General features: G+C 36.1%; 1 protein-coding gene across 16 annotated transcripts in view; it reads right to left on the minus strand.

The window, feature by feature from the left end:
• The window catches only part of RALGAPA1 (Ral GTPase activating protein catalytic subunit alpha 1), a 132588-nt gene that overhangs the window by 93604 nt on the left and 15182 nt on the right, over window positions 1-23802 (minus strand). For all 16 annotated transcript variants that reach the window (XM_083837708.1, XM_083837698.1, XM_083837712.1 and 13 more), the window contains exons 5-16: window positions 23754-23797; window positions 22654-22831; window positions 20951-21066; window positions 18064-18202; window positions 12507-12715; window positions 11912-12151; window positions 9674-9865; window positions 9048-9185; window positions 5948-6096; window positions 4589-4718; window positions 3923-4160; window positions 1501-1662 (exon numbers count right to left, since the gene is read on the minus strand). In XM_083837708.1, coding sequence (XP_083693834.1) covers window positions 1501-1662; window positions 3923-4160; window positions 4589-4718; window positions 5948-6096; window positions 9048-9185; window positions 9674-9865; window positions 11912-12151; window positions 12507-12715; window positions 18064-18202; window positions 20951-21066; window positions 22654-22831; window positions 23754-23797 — 1935 coding nt within the window. The remainder of the gene's footprint in view (window positions 1-1500; window positions 1663-3922; window positions 4161-4588; window positions 4719-5947; window positions 6097-9047; window positions 9186-9673; window positions 9866-11911; window positions 12152-12506; window positions 12716-18063; window positions 18203-20950; window positions 21067-22653; window positions 22832-23753; window positions 23798-23802) is intronic.

A 23802-nucleotide genomic window follows, 5' to 3' on the forward strand; every position in this document is an offset into this window, starting at 1 on the left:
TGCTAACAAGGTCAATATATATCTTGATTAGTATAAACAGTGATTTTAGGGCTAACATCATATAAATAGCCATCTTTCAAATAACAGCAAAACAAAACCATTAAAAATTGATCAAGCAGTATAACCTTTTGACATCTGAAATAATAATTTGAGAGGGAGAAATTTTAACATGAGCTTTACCTTGTTAAGACAACTAAGACTTAAAGCAAAAATACTGCAACAGTTAATCACAGCCTATCTGAAGAGAAGCAGAAGTTACATTTAAAGTATCTGCAATCCGTAAGCAAAACTTTTGAGTCAAACTAGCTGTCAGCATGAGATAAAGAAAATGCTGTGTAGCATTTGGATACACAAAATTAGCATTTTTATAGTAGTGCTTACAGAACAAACAACTCTCCCACCCCAACAGAAGGCTTCAGATGCTACTCGTAAACAGATCTTCAAAATTTATTAAGAATATTGAAGAATATTCAAATAATTTTCTTTGCTAAATAACCTTTGTGACTTCAAAAAACAAATGTGAAGATTTTTGGAAAGCTAACAGAGATGTTAATCTCTGAAAAGTTAACACTATTACATATTTGATTACCATTCCTGCGTTCTAAAACTGCGTCAGATTGTACCTGCTTCCAAAAAGTATCAGTGCAAGAACACTTCGTGACTGAAGCCACTACTACTACAGAGATAGTGAAAAAGCATGAGATACTCCTTAAAAGGTTCTTCTTTTAAATGAAAAAGTAAAATCCGCTTAAACTTCCTTCACATAATGGATAGCACTGAGATCATCAAGATAAGAAAACAAAATAAAGAAATTTACAGTCCAGTTCATGTTAAGATATGGTATGCAAATCATACAAATGTAAATGAGTCTTCTTTTGAGCAATCCATCTAAACCATTGACTACCATCAGTCATTTCTAACACAGGAAAGAGTATCTGCAAGTAATGAAATTGAGAAATAGGTCACTTCAGAAATGGAGAACTGCACGGCTGCGCCAATCTCTCATAAACGCAAGATTCAGGGTATAGTAAAAGACAACACATTTTATGAACTATGCAGACATGTACATAATTCTCACACTTTTCTTTCCGCAGCTGGAAAATACTCAACCTATTGTGTGCATAATTTATGAAAACAGACTTAAAAAGCCACCTATCCATACCATTGATCAAATTACTCAATTTTTTTTTCTTTTCCATAGACACACAACAGTATTATTTTTCTAATGCATCTTAAGCATGTGATCAAACATTTAAAGTTACACAATACTTAACTACATTACTCTCATTTGCAGTAACTGTAATTGTAGTAACAACAAGCTATTCATCTACCCTCAAAACATGTAAGACTACATCATTTACATTTATATATTCAACTAATTACTGCAGAGAGTATACTTTTGTGGGGAAAAAAAAAAGTTAACCATGTAGCTACAACGTCAGTTATGAATTCCTTCCCCTTTCTCAAATGTCACTTAAATCAGCTTTTACAGATACGTACCAACTGTTTTCTGCCGTACTATGCTTCTTGCCTTTTCTGTTCCTGGAGATCCAGTGGTTGTAGCACTGCGTTGTCTCATTGGTGCCTGTCCAGGCTGATCACGGCTCCAGCCTCTAGAAAAGGACTTATCAACAGAAGATTTGGGGAATTCATGCCCAACTCCTACAAAAATAGAATTGTAAATTTATTCTCTACTATGCTGGTATCACCAAACAGTGACAGTTGTATTCTTTCAGAGAGATTTAAAGTTGGATAAATTATCAAAGCTAGCATGATTTTAAAAGCTAAACAGCACGTTACTATATTTAAGTATCTCTATAGATCCACTCAGCTAGCATTAACTGAGGGATACTGAATTTTTTTTTCAGAAGCACTGGTGCTATTAAGCTATTGTGATTTTCTTTTCTGACCAATTAAGTTCAAAAACACAAGAAAACTGGTTTTACAAAGACTGTAGACAAATAAAATGTGTAACTATATACATTTTACCTCTATCTCAACCTTTGCTGTTCCTGTTAGACAAAACACACAAAATCATACATTACATACCATTAATACTGCAGTTGTTTGCCAAATAACTTTGTGACACTTGAGGAACATGAAGTAAAAATGATAAAATATTTTATCATCAAATGCAAAAGCAAGTAAAAGGGAATTTAGGCTCAAAGAAGAAGACTTTTTGGAAATTCACCCTAAAAATACTATAAGAAGAAAAGATGTAACAAATTCAGAATTGACATTTATATCAAAGTCAATAAAGCTCACATGAGGAGTTTTCAAGAAACTGTACATAAAAAAGCCCAGTGAACTAACGAATATTTGCAGTATATTTCCTTACCCACACTGAACTGACTCATGATCACAAATTATACTTTATAACAGTTACGATCATTAAAAGGGCATCTTCTTGGAAAGTGAGCCTTAATAGAGCATGTTCATTATTATTAACAAATCAGCAGAGCCAAAGAAATTGGGCATAATCTGTATGGAATTTATTACTTCCAAAACCCACTAGAGTTAACTCTTCAACTCACATTTAATAATGGAGGCTCTGGAATTCTACTGCTGAAAGCTAACATAAACTCTTCTCATGTGGCTCTGTATGGGTGATACAGATGAATCAAAATATTTTTTAAACCTCTATTCAACATAACTATACACATTCTTATCCAGTATCAGTTTTATTTATTTTTTAAAAACAACAACAACCATCTTTTCAAAGAAAAAGAAGCTGTATAGAACAGGAAAGCAAAAATGCATGGTCTGGAGCAATCTCTCAGATAGAAAAATGTTTGTTCAGTTGTCATGTAGAAGAAGAACAAAATGAAAGTATGGATGTCTCTGCCCAAGATGAGGAATTTGGAAGCATGTGAAAACATCATTGGTAAATACAGGCTACAGGAATATCCTCTTTAAGACTGGGAAAGGAATGTGCACACTGAATATTGATTATTTCTCACTGGCAAACCCTAGGGAAGTTGTAAGTTCCTTCCCTTAGGTTTGGTTCTCCCTCAGAGATGTGTGATGAACCACATCCATCAGAATACAGAGAGATTAAAAAGTAGACTAAAAATTACACTTTTTTCCATCTTTATTACTCATCTTAAATACAGTACGGCCTCTCAAAGCCCTTTTTAAAGAACATACACGTATTATACAGCAGACTAAACGAAGACTTGTGGTGACATGCAGGAAGTCAGTCTCTAATTTGGGAACAGAAGCCAGGCTTTGACAATCTCAATTCAGCACTCTATACAGGAGGACAGATTTCCTGCCTCAACAATATCAGAACTATAACAATACAAGTAGCCACCCTCTCTCTCCATGTTTAGTGCTACAGAGTCCTGCATCATATCGGAATCAGTTTAAAAACTGGTACCGTTCACATGGTACTAGTATCATTTCACTTAGTCAAAGTAAGTCACTTTAACAAAACCAGTCTTCACCACGGTTTAGCAGTGAGTTACTGCTCAAACAAAACTATGTTCACCTAACATTTTATCTTTAATCAACATTCATAGGATTTCAGGATCCGTGTTCCAGTTATGCTTGCAATAGGCACTTGCTACCTAATTTTTACCAGACATGTAATCCTCATTAATTTCAAGATGTTATGATTGGGACTCAACTTTTATTTGATAAAAATAGAAAGGTTTAACCCACTGTAGTGTAAAATTTTGGGTTTAATTCTACATACCTTTAGGAATTAAATTCCGTATGTGCCTACTTGCAGGACTGAACCTTTATGGTAGGATTTCACAGTGGTTCTAAAAAACAGCCTTACTGTAAAGAAACTGGGTTATTTCAGGTGACAGTTATGTCTAATTAGGTACTCTGAAAAGACGGGACAAAAACTCCGTTGTACTCAGCATCTCATTAGCTCCACTCAAACTCTTAAAATACGTATATAGTGCTGTCTTACCTTTGCCTTTGTGTTTTTTCTGCTTCTGCTCACTTAATTTATCCAATGGCAGGTCACTGAGGTCCAGGCTATAGAGGTTTCTAGCTAATACTTTAGTTAGTGTCTCCATTGTCAATGACCACTCAGTGGCCAGCTCTTCCCAATACGTCAGTGATGACATTACAGACAGCAAGTCATCCCAAAGTTCTCGAGAGATGTACACATTTAGATTTGCTTTGATCCAAGCTACTATAAGAGTCTAAAAGAATAAAATGAGAAATGTTGGCTTACCAACAAAAGATGACAACATTCAATATTACTGCTTAAAAAGAAGTTTCTAACTGCCACAAACATTTTTGTGTAGTCCTAATGTTCACTTCCTTGCCAGTACACAGACTTTCCATGAATAATCAAGTATTATGTTAACATGTGCTTCTGACTTTGAGGAACAACTGGTTTGACTTGCGTAAGATCTTTCCATACATTACAAATTTTGTCGAACAGTTTTGTAACACTGTCCTCACCTAGTTCTCATCACATTTAAATCTTTTCTATCTTTTTTTCACCCTGCTAAAGAATCTGAGGACTTTACAGATCCTAGAACAAACCAGTCAACAGCAGCTGTTGCTTCTAGTCTCTTGGTCAAAATCAAACTGAATTAATTAAAGTGAATTAATGTTTAATTGCCTGGAAAAGAGGTCCTGCAAGTCTTCCTGCTAAGGTGGAGTTTTTTCTTCCTTGATACTGCAAGAAAGTTTGGGGTGGTATTTTCAGCACAGATTCAGTAACCCTGAGCAGCACAAGTAGCATCTGTTCCCTGCAAAACAATATTAAACTTAGAGTTACTATTTTACTGTAATTCTATATATACCAAGATACTTTTAAAGACAATGACTGAGCTTGATTTGCCCAAACACACTGCAAACAGACTAACTTTTTTCTTGTAAAACAAATTATTCCCATGCCTTCCACACTTGACTTTCACAGTGAGGAATCCCTATTGCCCTGTAACATCATGTGCAAGGTTGTTCAAGGGTCATCACTTTCAATGGCCTGAAATTGCAGGACAAAGGTTTAGTCATATTTCTGATCTGAGTTTATACTTTTTTTGTATGAATGACAAGTTTTGGCAATGTTACATGATCATAAACAAACTTCATTAATTCTTTTGTGTGGCACAGAAACTTTGTCATCACAGTCTAGAGCCACTTCTTTAGTGACAAGAAACTGGGGAAGAAAATACTAATTTAGTGTGATCTGTTTTCTTTTATTACTCCCAAATTTCCCAGTGGCTAGCCTTGAACTGATTCCTTATTTCCTAACATGAGCAAACAAATTTTAAATGACATGTAATGCCAGCTCTATTTACCCAGTGAGAGACTGAATGCATGTCAAGTTAAAATGGAATAAATCAGCCATCTGAAATCCCCTTGATGCTGCTTCCTTACAATGGAGAATGGTGGCAATATATTACCTCATTAAAGACAGCTATTTAAAGAAGAGGGGGAAATAATGCAGATGACTTTGAAGGAGGGTCCCTTGTCCCTGCTATGAATCTTAAACACTGGAAAGGACAAAACAGTTAAAGCAGTAAATGGACTATTGTAAAGAAGTGTCTAAAGCTGGAGTTAATTATAGATCAAGAACAACTCAGATCTCATTATAACAATTATCCAGGCTTATCTGAGGATTTTTGTTTGTTTTTAAATAAGGCTGTGAAGCTTCATACTTAGCACTTTGACACATGAGCAGAATGTCCTGGAAAAATGTCATCAGTCGATCCTTGACAGTAGTCTGTATACTCTAGCTTACTTCTTTTTTCATTGAGGGCTAAGCTGACTCAAACTAGCTAGTGCTTATTACCGGCATTAACAGAGGAGCTCACCACTTCCCCTGTGGTAAGTTGTGATTTTAAAGCCCATGCATTTACTGATTTAGAGGAACAGATTCACATAGTCAATACCATCCTACTGTGTTTACTACCAAGCATCATCTCACATTTATCTTGTGAACTAATAATCTAAGACAAAAACATTAGCATTTTACCAAGTCTTCTTGTCCATAGTCACTTGGACTACCATGTGGCGGTAGATATTAAGAATGCGTTTACACATATCAGTGTGTTCATCCAGCAGAGTTTTAATTTCATTTGCTGGTTCAAGAAAGAATATGTTTGAAGAATTTATAATAAAAACCTGTAAGTAAAAAAAAAGTGGATGTAATGAGTTTGAAGCACTTTGATATTTTCAACAGTTTAGCTGATAGTAACACGGAAAGACAACACCCATGATTAACAGAATGGGCTGCACATACACTCAGAAGTATGTATTTAAACACAAGTTAGCTTGATTTGATGATAAAGCTACAGAAAAACCAATAGATTAAAAAAATTATCTATAAAACCTATTTGTATATCTTTGTTCTCCTAGATATATGCTACAAAAAATTACACAATTTTATTTAGTATGATGGACAAAAATGTTCCAGTAAAGAAGTCCACTGCTTCTTTAAGCACAGAAGTTCCACTGTAAATGAGCAACTGACTAGTATAACACACACTAAACTACTTGAAAGAGTCCTTGTACACTCTTTGTGCATCAGCATGATGAAGAGTGTACTACGTTCTAGGAATCTACAGTATTCATCCCATCACAATCAGCATGGCTTACCAGAAATAGGAAACAGGATACCTTCTCCAAAGTGGTTGCCATCATACCCAGCAGTACGATTCAAATATGCATGTATTTTATAATAGCTCCATGTGATGCTGCAAATCAGATATGGACTACCTCCTCGGTTCTATGAAATCACATACCAAAATCTTCATAAAATTGACAAATGTCAAATACCCAGCAAGCTCATGTGAGGATGAACCCCAGGATGGTTCAAAGGGAGAAAAAAGGACAAGATTTCCAGGAAAAAATATGGCAGCCAAGTAACGTGTAGTGGCACTGGCTTCAGGAACTCTTGGCTTTCTGGTTCCTTTTACAGTGCAAAACTGTGTTCATTGGAAGCCCGTACCCACCACTGCTACAGATCTACCACTACCACACATGTAATACACTCTCATCAAACAAGACAAATAAGAGTTCTTGTAAGCTATTTGTAGCTCACAACCAAAACCACAGCCACCAAATTCACTTTTCTCATAGGTATATTTACATAATTTATGTAAGTTATTCTTCTATATGGAAAGAAAGCGGCAGAATTTTTTAATAGGTTTTAAAAGTTTCTGTAAGCTGCAGAAAATCTTCTTATGGATGCTACTTACCTGTCCTCTTCCAAGGTGCAACATACCAGGCATATAAACTATAAAAGCTACTAGGATTAACCGTGCTGTCAAGTTTGAATGGTCACAAGTACTACTTCCTAGATATTTATGTTAGGAAGCCCGCCAAAGTACATGATGGAGTTAAGGGAATTCAAGCATGTAAGCCTGTATCCAGAAAGGTACTGTTTTCACAATATGCAGAAATGAATGAAAAACATAGTCAAAGCAATTCTTCGTGCCATTGATTATCCTTTGCTCCTTGTGCAGTGGAATGATATTGTACTATGTCAGCATTATGCAGCAACAAGAAAAAAAACAAAAGCAACATAAAACAACAACAAAAAACAAACAGATGTATACACTACTAGACTTTAAATAACTGTGTTCTTAACATAAGTTATTCTCAGTTTTGGTCTTTAATCTGGGTTAAAACATTATGAAGGTTGGGGAATGTATTTTTCACAGAAGGCAATAATTAATGGCGAGTCCATCTATTGTGAGGACAGAAAATAATTATGTCCTCTGGAGTGCTCTTTAATGTAATACCATTTAATGTAATAACGTTCTTGGGATGAAAAAGGGTAACATACTGAATATTTAAAAAAAAAAAAAAAAGATCTAGTAAAGAGTATTATGACAGGCTGGATTTGGACTCTATCCTCTGGTGAACAAGCCTTCTTAAGGCTGAATGATTTCAATGTTATTAAATATTAGCAAGTTTTCCACTGACTTCAGTGGACAGTGAATTAGGGCTTTTAGAATGAAAACAATGAAACCAAAGCAGGCATGGACCCTTCAGAAGTTACAGGACCTACTACTAAAGTGCTGTTACATTTTCATGTGAGGTTAGGAAATATTTAAATCACAGGCAGCTCTAGATCTCCAATTTATTTGTCTTTCTTAATCCACATGTTCATGAAATCATTGGTTCTACACTTGTAATCTCCCTCTACTGAGAGCTTTGGAGTTTAATGATTAAAAACTATTAGTATGCACTTAAAAGTTACTTGCTTTAGCTAATGAACCTACCCTCCTTGAAGGGCCTAGAAATAAGCCTATGCAAGAATTAAATGGGAAGAAAACTTAAGATAGAAGTCTTGGATTCTTCATTCACAGCAAATGGCAAATGTGGTTCTAGGTCCGGAAACCTCTCAAATTCAGACACTGTGCTGGGACAGAATGTCTTGATTCTGTTTCTGGCTAAAGAAGATATTTGCTGGTCAAATGAACCTCTGTCTAGAAAAACTTCAACATGAAGAATCTCCCAGACATTCACAGACGACTGAACCTTAAAAATACATTGCAAATGGACAAAGACTCTTCATTCCTTTCCTAGAAGCACGTCATACATATTCTACACAGTCATTGTATGCAAAGATTATGAAGGTTAAATTGTTATAAAGTTTGAATTAAAAAGTCATTTCAGTTACAAAGTTTATTTTTATATTTAGCAGTGTACAGCATTATAGGAAATCATTCAAGCTACAGTAAAAACTTTGAATTCTAATTGGGATGGTAACCCATAATTCAAGTGCACACAATGGAGTAGTAAATAGTAGTAAATATACACCTGTTTGGTTTAGAATAAATTTTCTTTTGGATAGAAGGCTACAGTCATATACACACCACAATGTAAGTTTGTCCGTACATATTATACATAAAATGCACATATTTTCTATGACCATAAATGCATTTCAAAGAACCTCAAATTATATACTTTTGATTATATCTAAAATAATTTACAGAATTTGGAGATGCTTTGAAGGGGCATGGGATGCCTTTGCAAGAGTATTATGCTATATTCTACTCTTTCATGTACTGATACCATGATCTTTACTATTAGGCTGAAAATTAGATATCAAGTTCATTCCATACCTGCAATACTGACTGCACTCCAGCTCGTACATTTTGCTCTTCAGTATCAATTTCGGACAGTTTATGCAAAGTGTCTTGGTAACAGCCATTTCTTGCCCAGTTTGAATTTCTAACATGACTGGAGTTCATACCTTTTTCCTGAAAAATATTTTGCTCTTAAAATCCCGTTGATCTGTTGACAGGTAGTTTTTGTTTTACATTAAAGGACAAAGGATGTAATAGATAATACATGTCAGACAGATACATCTTAAAGAGAACATCATGTTTAAAGGTGTTTGTAGCAATTATTTTAAAGTATCTGGATAAAGTAATTACTATTTCTTCTTACCCATTTATTTGTATATAATTTTTACACAGCTGAAAGTTGGCATACTGTATAAACCATATCTTGGAAGTAGTTTATAAATCTATATGATTTCTTTAAATTTAAATAGCCACATAAATATCTACAGATAATGGAACAAATCGGTAGCACATATATACGCTGTTTAATTACCTTTGTTTCATTCCCCTCAACATGCTGTAACACCCAACTAAACCACTTATAGTCTGTTGAGAAGGCCAATTGGTCTCTGCCTCTGTCTACTGTGTAAAAGATGCACAAAGAGTAACCAACAATATTTTACCTCTTCTCTTTCTTTTGCCTTCTCTGATGAATTATGGTCTACAACATTTTCATCACAATCTACAGCTGTACACTGCATTATTTCTTCAGGTTCTTTCATGAATAAGGGCTTATCTTCTTGCTGAATCCATTCCTGATAAACCTTTACCACTTTCCTCATGGCAGCGGCTTCACATATTGGCAACAGAAATGCCTGGGAGTAGAAACAGAAACAAACAAAAGCCCAGTTACATTACTTGATATCAAGTTGGAACTAAACTACGTGGCTTCAAGCTGTAATTAGAATTGAACAGTTTTAAGTACAAAGTGTACTTATAAAGTCAAGAAGCATCAAGATAAGTACTAAACTAGTGCTCTGTAATGGCCAGGTTCTAAGGCATAAGAGAACAAACAAACAAACAAACAAAAAAAACCTTACAACTGCTGTAGGATCTGAACGAGTAAATTACTCCTGAACCTAAATGTTAGCTCACTTTCTTCATCTGAAATCTGAAAGTGTGCACACAGGCAATGGAGAAAAAGTTTTAACAAGAAAACTTGTCAACAAAGTAAATTGAAAACTTCACTGCCAAAGAGACAGATATGAGAATCTGTACAGGCAGATCTACTCAGTGCCCAGAACTGCTGAAATTAGAGCACAAACACTCATCAAAAGCATGCAAAACAAGTGAGCAGAAGTTTCTACTACAGCACCTTTGATTCAGAGGACTTGGAAGAGGGGAGTTGAAATTTTGTCATTTAGAACTGATTTAAGTGTTATACATTACTAGGTAGGCACATATCTTATTTTTATCTAGATGAGATTCAAAACAGTAGCTTGACTCCCTGAAAAGATTTCAAAATTATTATTTTTAAAAATAATGCATTTGAGTCAGTGTGACGGCCAATTTCTGCCCTCTTCAGGAGGTTTTATGTACCTGCTGTACTGGTAACAAGTAGTCAGATATCAGGAACTTTTAACATTAGTCAGGTTTCAACGAACTACAAATGCATTTACCAAAGACCATGATGACCTAACTGTATTAAAAAAAAAGAAAAAAAGAAAAAAAGAACAGATAAACTACATTAACACATTGTTTTATGGAGCCCACGGTGTGAATGTTGAAAACTCACTGACTCCTTTAAGTAGTGCCCACTTGACACAAACAATATGCTCTCTCTCCAGAAATGGATGTGTCATCTGAGTATCAAGCTAAAAAGTGTGAAGAAAAAGAAGAAACCCATTAAAATGAAGTGTGAAGAAAAAAAACCGAAAGGGTTGTAAATAGATGTATCAATAATTTTGAATCTACATTCAATGCCTCGGGCTCTGTCAACCCGAGTGGCAGTCTAAATTTGGTAACTCTGCTATCTCCTTCAGTAACGTGTCCAAGTTCTTCAACACATGGGATGTGGTTAAGCTTCTGATGGATAAGTTTCAGTGGATATGCTTCTGACATTCACCTCATTCAAAAATAACCCTTTCATCCAGAAATACTGGAGATTTTGCATGTTTAGTTTTATATTGTTTAAAGCAATTAGCATCTTGCACTTCAACTGAAAGTTAGCGTATTTTTCTTTAATTTTATTCAGAAAAAGCTCTTCACCTTTTGTTCTATTCTCTGGGACATACAGAAAATCTACTTAGTTCCATTTTTCTGCTTTGAACTCAAAGCTAAGTATCTTTGTATTATAGGAAAGACTCAGTATTCTGGCATATGTTCTTAATTTCAATTTATTTATTAAAGTTTACATCTGAAAAACACTATTTTGAGTACACTTAGCTAACACTTGTGGTTGCAGTGAAGTCAGAGGCAGAATGCTACCTTCTGTAGCCATCTGTCTCACTCTTCTGATGAATGCTGTCAAGGTAAGGGCATTTGACTGCTCCTAAAACAGCTCTTGAACAGCTGCAGACTCCTACAGAAGGTTTATTTTTACATTTGGTTATGAGCTCTAATAGCTATGGGGTTGATGCATGAAAAGATCAAACATTCCTGTCTATAGGGAACTGTAAAGTCCAAGTTAAACGCTCTAAAGCCGGTTAGGAAATAAATAGAATTAGAGAAATCAGGAATTGGAGATATTCTGATTAAAAGGGAAAAAATCTGAAATATTTTCTAATGCTTTAATTTTAAAGGCAAGATGACAAAAACATATACTCATATAATGTTCTGGTTAGCAAATACACTTGAAAAAACTCTGACATCGTATACAGTATAATAGTCAATATTCTTGCATTCTAAAGCAGGTTCTTTACCTGTCGAAAAATCTCAGTTAGAAAATTAACATTACTTCTTTTAGAAGAAAAGACTTTGCGGACAATTTCAATATCAGTTAAATGTTCTTCATCAATACTGCAGAGGCTGGAAGAACTTGGTTCTCTCTCTGTCAGAGTACTTGTATTAGAATGAGATTGTTCTGGCTCTGCATTTCTGTCCTGCTTATCAGTGCTGTCATTTTTGCTGTCTTCCCTTGAAGCCATGCTAGCAGCTGCTCTCTGAAACAAAAATTAAAGAGAAGTTCCAAAACGAATTTTAGCAATACAATGTGAACATAAAATTTAAATCGCATACAAGAATAATTTAAAACAGTACAAAGAATTCAAAAAAAGACAAGATACAGTGCGTTTCAAAGATTTTTACCTCTACTTGATTAAAACCCAAATGTTTAGCAGATTTATTTTTTTAAAGTACAGCAAATCCTTCTAAACTGAATTCATATGCAGAAAAATTGTTTAGAAATTCCTTTTTCCAATTCCTCATCAGTTATAATTATCAGAGGATTACATGCTGCTGAGAATACAATTAAGACAAACACATGAAAAGAAGAAAACTTTGCATATTTGATTTTACCTGTATATTCTTTGGCACATTTTCACCTTCCATCCCAGGAATATGAGGTCCTGCATGAGGTTTTGGCTCAAGCCAGAAAGACACCAACCACCGAATGACAATAACACGAGCCTTAATAAAAGGTTCCTTTGTGCAATATATTGCCTCATTGGTTTCAGCATCTTTCTTAACCATTACATAGTGTGGCTTTGGTCTCATCTGTGGTATATCTGTAATGAAATGCAACATTTTAAAATACATGCAGAGAGAAAACTATGTGTGTAAGAAATCTGAAAACCATAACGAATACATAGTGATCGTTCAGAGATTCTGTTTTTTTTAATATTTGCTGTTGCACATATCATCCCAAGATGTGCCTAAATGGCTATGATATAGATAATCCCAAGACTAGGCTATACAGCTTCAAAAGGTTGTAATTTCTTCCCAGAGAGAGACTATATCTGTAGTCCAACAGACAGCAATAAGTTTCTGCTATTACAAAGCCTTTAATTTTCCTTGGAAAGTGATTCGTATAGCCTCATTGCCTTGTTTGCAGTTTTTTCCCCTAAAATAAGTTAAAACATTTTTACATTCTTATAATGTTTTAAGCCTTTTTTAAGCTACGCACTACATTTAATATTTAAAGATAAACTTCAGCAAACTCATCCAATAGCACAACGAACTACTTCACACGTGCACTGAAAACTACAAAGCAGTTCTAAGTAGGAAAATAACTATTAACTACACTAGAATGCAGCCTATACAAGAAAAACGTTTTCATATAGAATGAAGGTAATGTCAATTTTTTTATTTTTTTAATAAGTGTTTATAGCTAAGTTACTAAGCAACAACTTATCTGTGACTCATACCAACTTTACAGACTTTGAAGAACCCTGTAAATCACTTACATCCTAATACCAAACCTAGTGGGAAAACAGATGCGGTTCAGAAGCAATGCATTAAATTTTCTAATGCAGTCTTAGAAATCTCTCTGTCTGCAGCAACACACAGTTAAGCCATGTAGTTAGAGATAAGGGTCATCAGTTGTTTACTAATACAGATCCTAACATCTAATCATGCCTATAAGGGGATAGCCTTAATTCCAAACTGCATTTTAAAAGCAGCTGCAATAAAAACAGCCTCTTCTGGCTCTGAAATAGGTGAAAGATGAGTAATAGGACGGTGAAAAATTCTTCTCCAAAGCCACTTGAGTCTCACAGCTTCATCTAATGCCACATTTGCACCAGATAATTTTGGTGGACTTTGCTGCCAGAACAAGAGCACATACAACTTCATGTGATTCAGCTAAAACACAATTCTAACAGCACTAACTCCCATCCTGGATTGCGAGAAACACAACGAACGATGCCCAGTAGGATGACAATCCAGCTCTGAAAGAACTGTGGTCATTTGGGGTTTCTAAATCTACAATTCCCTTTTCTCCATCCCATGTTCTATGCAATGCTTCAGAATAGTGTACACCTTCTGGTTTTCTACTCCTGTAGTGACAAAGATGCTGATGGTACCAGTAGTATTCCTGAATCTGATACAGAAAAAAACAGAGCGACAGTTCTTGAAAACCCAACTTGGAAGACATCTGCAGTAAAAGTGTTACAAAAACACAGGGTGGGGAAAGAAGAACAGTTGTTTGATTTTTTTTTTTTTTTAAATGGTGCATAGTCTACATTTCTGCAAGGACATGCATCAACATCCCAGTGAAACTCCAGGCATGTATCAGCTACCTCAATACTGCAAAAGCCATCTCTGGGTTTCACAGCCCAATACAGAGTGTAGAACACTGCTGTGATACAAATCATTAACAATCTGAAGCGACTACAAGACTCCTGGATATGCATGGCATTTCTCTGGAGCAGTGTGCCAACTTTATTCCTGGTTCTTCAGCGTAGAAGGGCAAGTATGAGATCTTCTCCAATACAAGGAGTTGATGAAAATCTGTCCGAGGACTGAAGATGACGTGTGCAGTCAGAACATACCCTACTGCTGGCATTTCAGTATCACAACTTTTATCTGGGGATACCATGCAACCTCCCCCTCCCTCACAAAAGCAAACAACAAAAAGACAAAACAGAAGGCAAGGAAAATGATGGTCCTGTTCAGATATGAAGAGAGACTGATTGTGCAGAGCGGTATTTCAGCACTGTCTCAACTTTTCTACGGTATGCAGCTAAGTAGTGAGATATGTTCCATGGTTTTACAATCTTTGAGTAGGCCAGAAGGCAGTTCAAAAACAGTTATGCTTGAAATCAAAGAAGATGCAAAGTAGTCACACCGCATAATATAAAGTTGTTTCCCGACTATATCTTCCTAACGCCAAGCCAACAGTTCAGTTTTTTGTGTTCATTTGTTTGAAAGGGATTCAGCACAATTTCTGCTGGGTTACGGTGTCATAATTCAAGAGGAACAAATCTGGACAGCAGCAAAGAAATAATTGCCTAGATAGTAGCTGATTGTCTTCTGACAGGCATATACACTTCTAGGTGTCTAAAGTGAACACAGGCTACTTGCCATCATGCTGTAAAGGTCTCCCTGTTAACATTACACATGCACATCACAACAGCTAGCACCAGCATAGAGGATATCCAGGCTGGTATATCTCAGTGTCATTTCAACACACACATACGAAAGGAGTGACAATCTCATCCTGGTGCTGCTAACAGATGACTGTTTCCAGAACACACTTTAAAATAACATCAACTGCTTCTAATGGAAACATTATTTTTAGAGAAAAAAAGCAGAAAAACTACGTGACTCTTGCATACCAACCACATAAAATTAAGTTACAAATGCACAGAATACTTTTAAACTGTTTACAAATGTTTTATTTAATACAAACAAAAGACAGTGCATTGTTTTCATTCTGTGGAAGACAGCAGCTTAGGAAGAATACTAAAAAAATTAACATCTTACACAGCAGCATATATAACAGCACAGTAAGTGAAAAAAAGGAATCGCCTGGTAGTGCAGTAAAAAAAGATGCAAAAATCAGTTCTCTCTGGTTTCTATTAGCATTCAGTACAGTGTGAAGGCTGCAATACTGGCTATGCAGCAACAGCACCTAGACAGTATTTTCAAAAGGACAACCAGGAGACATGCAGTAAACATGTCCTTGCGGTACACTGTCTCCTTCTGTAGTTTCATGGTATCTTCTCAGAAGATCTCTATACACATTTCCTCTCAACTGGATTATGTGCTGCAGCTGCTTCTCAAATCTATCTTCCTTCAACTGTTTCTTGTATTTGCACATTTCTGTGAAGGCTCCAGGTGAGGGCACTGACCTAAAACCAAAGTAAAACAGAAGTTTACTAGATTGACTCAAATAACACAAGAGAAAATATTTCCTTCCCCCAACTTTCCATTTTTCCATTCTGTCCTGCCCCCCGGGGAACTTTGTGTAAGCTTGTGTTCAAAAGGACAAGATGTTTCGGAACACATACACAGGGCAGAAAATGAAAAAGCTAGAAAAAAACACAGTTGTAATAGCAGACACTTGCAGTTCTGACCATGCTTACTTTGTAAGTCAATAACAAGCTTAAGAGAGCCATATGGCAGCCTACTTTTTTGTTTACCTGTAAATGAAGGAGCCCTTCTAAATGACTTAGAAATGGAACAGATATGTACATTACAATGATGGAAGTTAGAATTCCCCTGAAGTCTAACTATTGTAACCATAGCTCTTACTAAAGTTTCCAAAGGACATATTACTGAGTCTAAATATATGTTAAAAGACAGTCAAAACAAATCCATACTCCTGTACTGTACTGCTCTTCTAAGCTTGTGAGATTCATGAAGGAATTTGGAGGAGGCATACTGTTAGCTTCCTGTAACTGGAATGTCCATTACTGTAACTGATATGTGTATCTGTAAAGCTGCCTTAATAACAACAAAAAAATCTGCACCCAATATACCATCTCCAGCAAAGCCCCTGTATTAATGCTTGCTTAGGAAAACTACTGTTTTAATTTGTATCTTGTGACTTTTCCTAAATTAAATATTAGGTGAGTAGCATAAAAATAATTTGGTTTTCAGCAGCATGCTCTGTGTCAAGGTTTGCACTGCTTTCTGCCTGAAAGAGCTATCAATTTTGTTCATAACAGGCAGATACAGGATTGTTTTCAAATTGGGTGGGGAGAGGCATGCCAGAGAAGAATTTCAGAAAGGAGAAAATCCTATCCCACTTACCAATGTTTCTGTTGCCTTCATTACTGTTCTTTTCCCCCAGATCCTCAGAATTGCCTCTGACTTTGCACAGTTTAAGGTACTGACAGTAGTTTTGGAGATCTGAGCCCATTTCTTCTTCTTCCCCATTGTTCAAAACAGTGGAAGGTTCTTGTTTATGGTTCACAGAAAGAAAGGACTACAGTAGCACTTCTGTGGAAGATTCAATCAAGACCTCCACGGAAAGAAATTGGCTCCACGTATGTTGTTCCAGGACTTCAAGCAGAAGTAGATTTGCTTTCCCAGCATTGCTATCATTCTACTTGTAGCCATTTCAACACGGAAACTCTTCAGTATCTTCACATGACTTTTCTTCTACAGTTATGTAGAACTGGATTTATATTGTTTCTTCTCCCTTAGATGAGAAGGTCCACTGTTTGTCTTTCCCAGGAAAACACCCATCCCAGGTTTCTGAAACACTCATCTCTGCAGAAGGCCATAATCCAAATACATGTACATGGACTGGCAGAAAGAAAGACCTTTTCAACATGCTTCTGACAACTTGATTTTAGAAGTTGGAATTGTGGCCGGAGAGATTGCTATTAATCCTTACGAGACACTGCATCAATATGCAAGAAGAACAGTAAGGTACCCATATTATTCAGGCAACAAAATGGCAGCTGAAAGCCTGAGTTGATGATATTGTTTTCACAAACGAGAGTCTTCAACTCCGTTGGCTTACAAGAATTTGTGCATGGGTGCATGCAAACGTGAGACAGCAAAATCAGGATATGCAAACAACATCCTAGTTCAGAATGGGCTAAAAACCTCTAAACAACACTCTAGTTAGGTTTGCTTAGCAAACACCTAGAATTCCAGTCTTTATATGGAAAGATGCATTTTAGCATGATCAGCTTAAAGACGGTGTTAAAACCTCGCTTCTTCCTCCTACTGCAAGCTCTTGACAAAAGACAGTTAATACAAAAATGTAACCAACTTTGCCCTGACTGAAAACTTGAGCAAGCATCGTATGATCCAAGCACTGATTCTGCACAGATAAAGCCAACATCCCCCAAAGAACAGCACACTAAACCTCTTATCTCAACAGAATGCTCTTCTGAGCATAACTTGCATCAACAAGAGACCACATTAAAGAACCATTTTACAACATTTAATTTACCTGAATCAGGTTAACACAGTAAGATTGACTCAAACTATTGAAGTGTTCAGGTGCTTCCACAAATAGAGAACTGAGAACCACAAAACTGAAACCATAACATGTTCTTTCATAAGGAGCACTTTTGGAGAATATTCTTTACAGGCAATGTGACTCAATCAAAAAAACTGCCATATTCTGTATTAGAGAAAATGTAATGATTTTATCAGCTGTGTTAACACTTACCAAGTATAGGGTTATATAAGCTGGTCTCCTTACAGATGTTTGGGAAAATAGAAGGCAAGTAATATTTCTTAAAATTTGAGAATAAAAATGAAAATCCCTTTTCCTGGTTTTCCTTGCTCTTCCATTCTAAACTCTTAACCTTAAAAGCAAAAGAAGAAAACAACTGTTGGATAAAGTAAACATCTAGAAGTAGAAGAGAAAGATGACTGATGAAATTGTTTCTTTATACATTATTTCTATGGAACAATATCATATTTTAATAAACACTTTTTAAAAGGGTAGAAACAGAAATTAGCTGGTAAATTTCAATGAAGCAAAGACTGTTTCCCTTTAAAAGGAACTTAAACACATCAAATATTGAAACCAACAGAAATGCATCTGTTTTTATGGTCATATTAGGTAAGTCAGGAAGTAAAGTCAAACTAATTGTTTGATTTTAATATTTCAAAATATTCATAAGAAAAGGACAATTACCCATGCTACTCTTAACATCTGTTTTGACAATTTGTTTTAACACATTTTGACTAACAACTGTCCTTGTATTCGTTATAATAGATATTTGGATTCATCTCTGCGTTTGGCAATATGAAACAACCCAATTTGTCAATTGCAATTAGAAGGTACAACTTTAAAGTTGAATTATACAGATCTGCTTTTGGATTATGAGTGCTAAGCCCTCCTCATTACAAAATGTTTTCCTATTGAAAAGCATAAGTTCTTCTCAATAATAAACTCAATATCCAGTTTCTGTTTTTGTCCTGAAGAATGCATCTGTCTGCAGAGTTGTGTACAGTCTACTACAAATAAATTAAAGGAAGTTTTCAGGAAAGCACCTTCCCCAAACACACCCTATTCCTTCCTCCAAGTCCACAGTTTTATTAATGATAAATTTTCATGACAATAAGCCTTTAGGATGGAACACACGTACATACACACACCCCAAAACAGTCAACAGAATAGGTGACTAACACACAGGAATTAGTAACCTGAAGTCCTTTTAGCAGTATTAAATACCAAAAAGGTAGCTATTCATCTTGAAATTTTCCGTGCTTCTAAAAAAACTTTAGCAGAAGACTCCAGCATTCACACAGCGAATAAGTTCTGTGACACTTGTCTGAACAACATCTAAATTTAGATGTAATGCTACCACTTTACTAGAGGGAGGACAGTTCTCTTCAAGAATGTAAGGGGGTAATTTTAGTCGAAGTTAACAGTCATCATTAAGCTACAGACCACAAGTATGATGGCCTCTATTCAATGCTGGAGATGCTGGAAGCAATTACATGAGGCTGCATATTATTCCAGTACTGTGAGTTCACACAGGAAGACAGATAAAATCAAGTCATGAAATGTTATACTCTATTTTGATAGTATCTGTGCCACTGTCCAGCCACTTTAGCATAACCTCTAAAAGCATGAGGAACTTATAGATTGGTCTCCCATTGGGTTCTGCTTTGTAATTCTGACCGAGAAGGTCAGTGCCCTGGAACACCTACAGACTGTCATACAGGCAAGCAGTTTGCTGAGCATAACAGCAGAGCAGGCTTTGAAGCAGTGTGCTAACTGGCCAGCAAATTAATTATATACTAATAGCTTAGCCAAACAGCTTTTGATAGGAGCTCCTGCCATGCCCTGTCTTAAGCATCTGAAATACTGACAAAGATCACAGAAGTGTTAAAGTACAAAGGGAAAGACAGTGTGAGGTAGTAAGAGACACTCAAGTTGCGTGCTGTGGACTAGATACTTACTCAAGCCTTTATTTTCTGTTCACTGTTTAGTTCTATAATCTGCCTTCTAGGTAGCTTGGGACATGTATGATCTTATTACCTAGTTTTCACAAAGCAATGCCACTAAGTGAGTATAATCTCATCAGTGCAGTTACTTTCAAGCATAGCTTTGTCAGATCTGAAGCATTCCAAATACTTACCGCTTCCCACTGCTTCTGTTTTGAAAAGGTTCACTTGCACAGCTGTACCAGTAACCCCAAACTCTGTGTAGCATACTGTATTACACCTAGGTTTACAAGTCTCCTAGAACTAAAGCCCCAGAAAGTACAGTTAAGATAGCTACAAGAGTCATAGCTCAATCCTCACGAGATCTGGGCAGTAAATACCTCGTAGATCAGAAAAAGACACAAGCTCTTGCTAGAAAGCCATAACCTCTGTACCAGACTCTTAACATACCCCAACGTATTTCTAATAACTAGAACTTTTCAGTAGCTAAGAGTTTCCATTAGAGAATGGAGAAGCTGTACATATAATCTCATGTAACAACATCAATTCTGGAAAGAGATGGAGGAAAAATATGATGCTGAGCACAGATACACTGTCTGTCCCAGTTTTACAGATCACTGAGTCTGACATCCTATTTCCATTTGGTTTTGCCAGCTAGCCTGCGTATAAGCCTAGGAAAGAGGCCAGCAAAAGTTTGCTCAGACTTGTTAAAACCCTTATCAAAAAAAATCCAGTGCTTTCAGTTACCAGTTTCCCCTTAGTTTGAAAAACAAAATCCCTGACCATCAAGAAGCCTACACTATAAGGAAGGGCCTAGTTGATCCTTTCACTGGTTGAAGACAACATGGTGAGGAGACAGAAATGGGAAGAGAGCTGGAATCTGCATTTCTTGCAATGACTGACAAGCCTGTTTTTTAATCCATGCGTCAATCTGATGCAGGACCCGGTGGTGAAAGGTCAGTTCACAAGACAACTGAGGATTTTCTAAGAGACTGGGCTTTTTATGAAGGACTTGGTGGGATGGGGAGGGATGTTAAACTATCTTTATATGTGCTTGCAATATAAGGAGTGCTCATAGCAAATTATTCGCCTTGTAATGAATAAACAGATGTTAGCTATTTCATATTTATTTGTTTGAAAACTATAGAACATACCTGAATTACTATGTATTTCAAAAGCGCTTCTAAGAAATAGCTTGTTAAGTCTTCTTGTCCTTTATCTCCCGATTGCGGAGGAACAAGTGGAGTGATTTCCTCTATAGTCACTTGAGCTATTAAAAAAACAACAGGTCTACATTTATACCATTTCTTTCCATGCATAAATATCTACCAAGTAATGAAAGTAGAAATGTACAGACACCTACAGGCAAAACATACTAGCTCAAACTTACTAAATTTCACTAAAGTAAGAAATTAGTTCTGTGTTGGTTTATATCTAAAAATACAGAAGACAAATACATTCTCCGTATGCATCTTGGGAATCCACCTGTTAAAACACAATTTTTCCAAAAGGCGTTATCAATTTATTATTTGCATAAATTCCAAAATGGAATGTAATGTTTGTATTTTACAAATGCCAAACCTCTATATCTTTCATTATTTTCTTCATTTAGCAATTCACCAGTTAATTTGCATAAAGTTTTAGCTTTATACTTCCTTTGCCTCTAAAGTGAAGCTAGACAGGTATTTATTTTATTCTTGATCCCGCAGTTACATATTTGCATTACACCCTTTGTACTCTGCAATTCTGTGCTGCCTACATCCTGTTTAGATTTGTTCCTCCTTTCCTGCTGTAGATACGTACACAAGATAACTCTAAAACAGGACTTAATCTAGCAAACTTTTCTCTGCAGAGCTGAAATTCAGCAGCTAGCATCAGCTTTCCTTCAGTAAATTTAATTAACAATGAAGGAGACACTGTTTGCTTCTATAAGCAATGCTTGCATCAGCTCTGAAGCACTGGGTAGAGATGGGGAAAAAAGTAACAGCACCTTCTGCTCAGAAGAAAAAGTGGTTAGCTTCTTATTTGCATTTGTGTGAATGCACAGTTTGCACTTGACTACCCAATTCCAAGTCATCAATAAACCTGAAATCCTAACAGGTACACGTAGAGTTAGGAAGCAAGTTTCCCTAAAGCTACAAGTGTCTGATACTGCTAGAGTGAACAAAGGAAAATTTGTTATAAAAAAATTGTAACAGAAAAAAAAATCATCCTTACTCTACTGATTACTCAATATTGATCACTCAATTATATTGGCATTAAAAAAAGTGTAACAAGGTTATCTCAGAATGCTCAAGCCTTTCCAATGATGTAGACCTTTTTGACCTCATCTTCTGCAATTTAAAAGGTGCAATTTTTTTGGAAAATGCCTTCTGAGCCATAAGAATATTGCAGCTTTAATTGCCTGGTCATACACAGACACAGTGGGAAGATCAACTGTTTGGTTTTACAAGTTGCCTTAACAACTCATTATTGTCTTGAAAGCCATAGCAGAAACTACTATTTTTTTCTAACCCCCTAGAATAAAGCCAAAGCAAGTGCAACAGTTCAGCACAAGCAGAGCATGCCTATGCAAGTTTTCAGTAGATGCAACATCTGCTTGTAATTCTTAAAAAAATAAATGAAATTGGTCAATTTATTTTCACCCACCATGTGCTGAGCTACCATTGCCATATGTTTAAGAAAAGCCAGCAACAACAAAAAAGGACAGTGTTAATATTCAATAAAACCTCAAACTATCAGGAAACACATTAATAGATCCATAATCTTCCTGAGTACAAACACTGCTTCAACTTTCCTGCTCTGTGCTGAGAATTGAATTATGTGAAGAACTGAGTAATGTTATCAAATTACTTACTTTCTTGAACATTAAGAGGAGGGTTAATAAGATTATCTAGTGTTCGGGGACCATATTCAGATTGTGGTGATGAAAATCCAGGAATTAAGCAAGAAAACATCCATAATTGTTCTCTACTGCAGTTATTTTGAAGTGCTTGCAGCCACAGTAGAAAGAGACGTACACCCTCTCGACGTATCTTAAAAAAGAAAATGGAACAAGTTAGCTTGGCCCAAAGCACTTTGACATGTCCTGGAAGGAGGAGAAGAAAGGGAAGGGTAGAAAAGATGAACATAGACAGACAGTATGGCCACTAGCAGAGCCAAGCTAGAACATCTGCAGGTCCTTGATGAAATGCAAGGACAACCCCGGCATCTTGGCACTGCTGTTTGTCCCAGAGTCTTTCATAGGGCTTTCCCTGAAAGAAGAGGAAGAAAACCAGCGTGCATCTAGACATTTGCTTGAATACAGTAGTGCAAGAAGCCATCTGAATTTTTCAGAAAATCCAAATAACATCATAAGATTTCTAAACATGTTTGTGAATTAAAACAGCATAGTGAGCTTTTTTTTGCAGCAGCAGCAGCAGGACGACTCCTTCTACCCTTTTTCATTCCTCCTTCAAGGGAGGTGATGGAGTCCTAGAGCAGTCCGCTCCTGACTCTCATGCTGGAAAATTTCAGCGCCAATCAAGCCTGCAGATGGTTTACAGAGAAGTGGCACAGTTGTTTGCTGCTATACCAAAACTACATGGGCAACTTTTGTCTCATGGTCAACTGTTATTACACTACCTATTAGTCTCTTTGACCTAGATAATCTTCCACTTTTAAGACAATCTCAGCTCCAAAAACAGTTTCTTTGCCCCAACAACAAATGATAAAGGCTTATTTCTGCTGTAGTACAAAATCCTTCAACCACTTGCACAAATTCTTGGCTACTCTGTATAAGCACATTACTACTGTGAGTAGTTCTACTGAAGTAAAGATAATGATTAAAAGTAATTACTTCATGACACACAAGTCATGACCACACTCCTGTGATTTTACCATAAACGTTCACTCTTATATTCTAGTGTTTTTAAACATTTTAGACAAAATTAATTAGTATATAACTTTCTCAAATACCTTTAATGAATTTCCAGTATGAAGAAGCTTCTTTAAAATCAACCCTGAA

The sequence above is a fragment of the Anser anser genome (assembly GCF_964211835.1).
Source record: "Anser anser genome assembly, chromosome: 5".
Classification (NCBI taxonomy): domain Eukaryota; kingdom Metazoa; phylum Chordata; class Aves; order Anseriformes; family Anatidae; genus Anser; species Anser anser.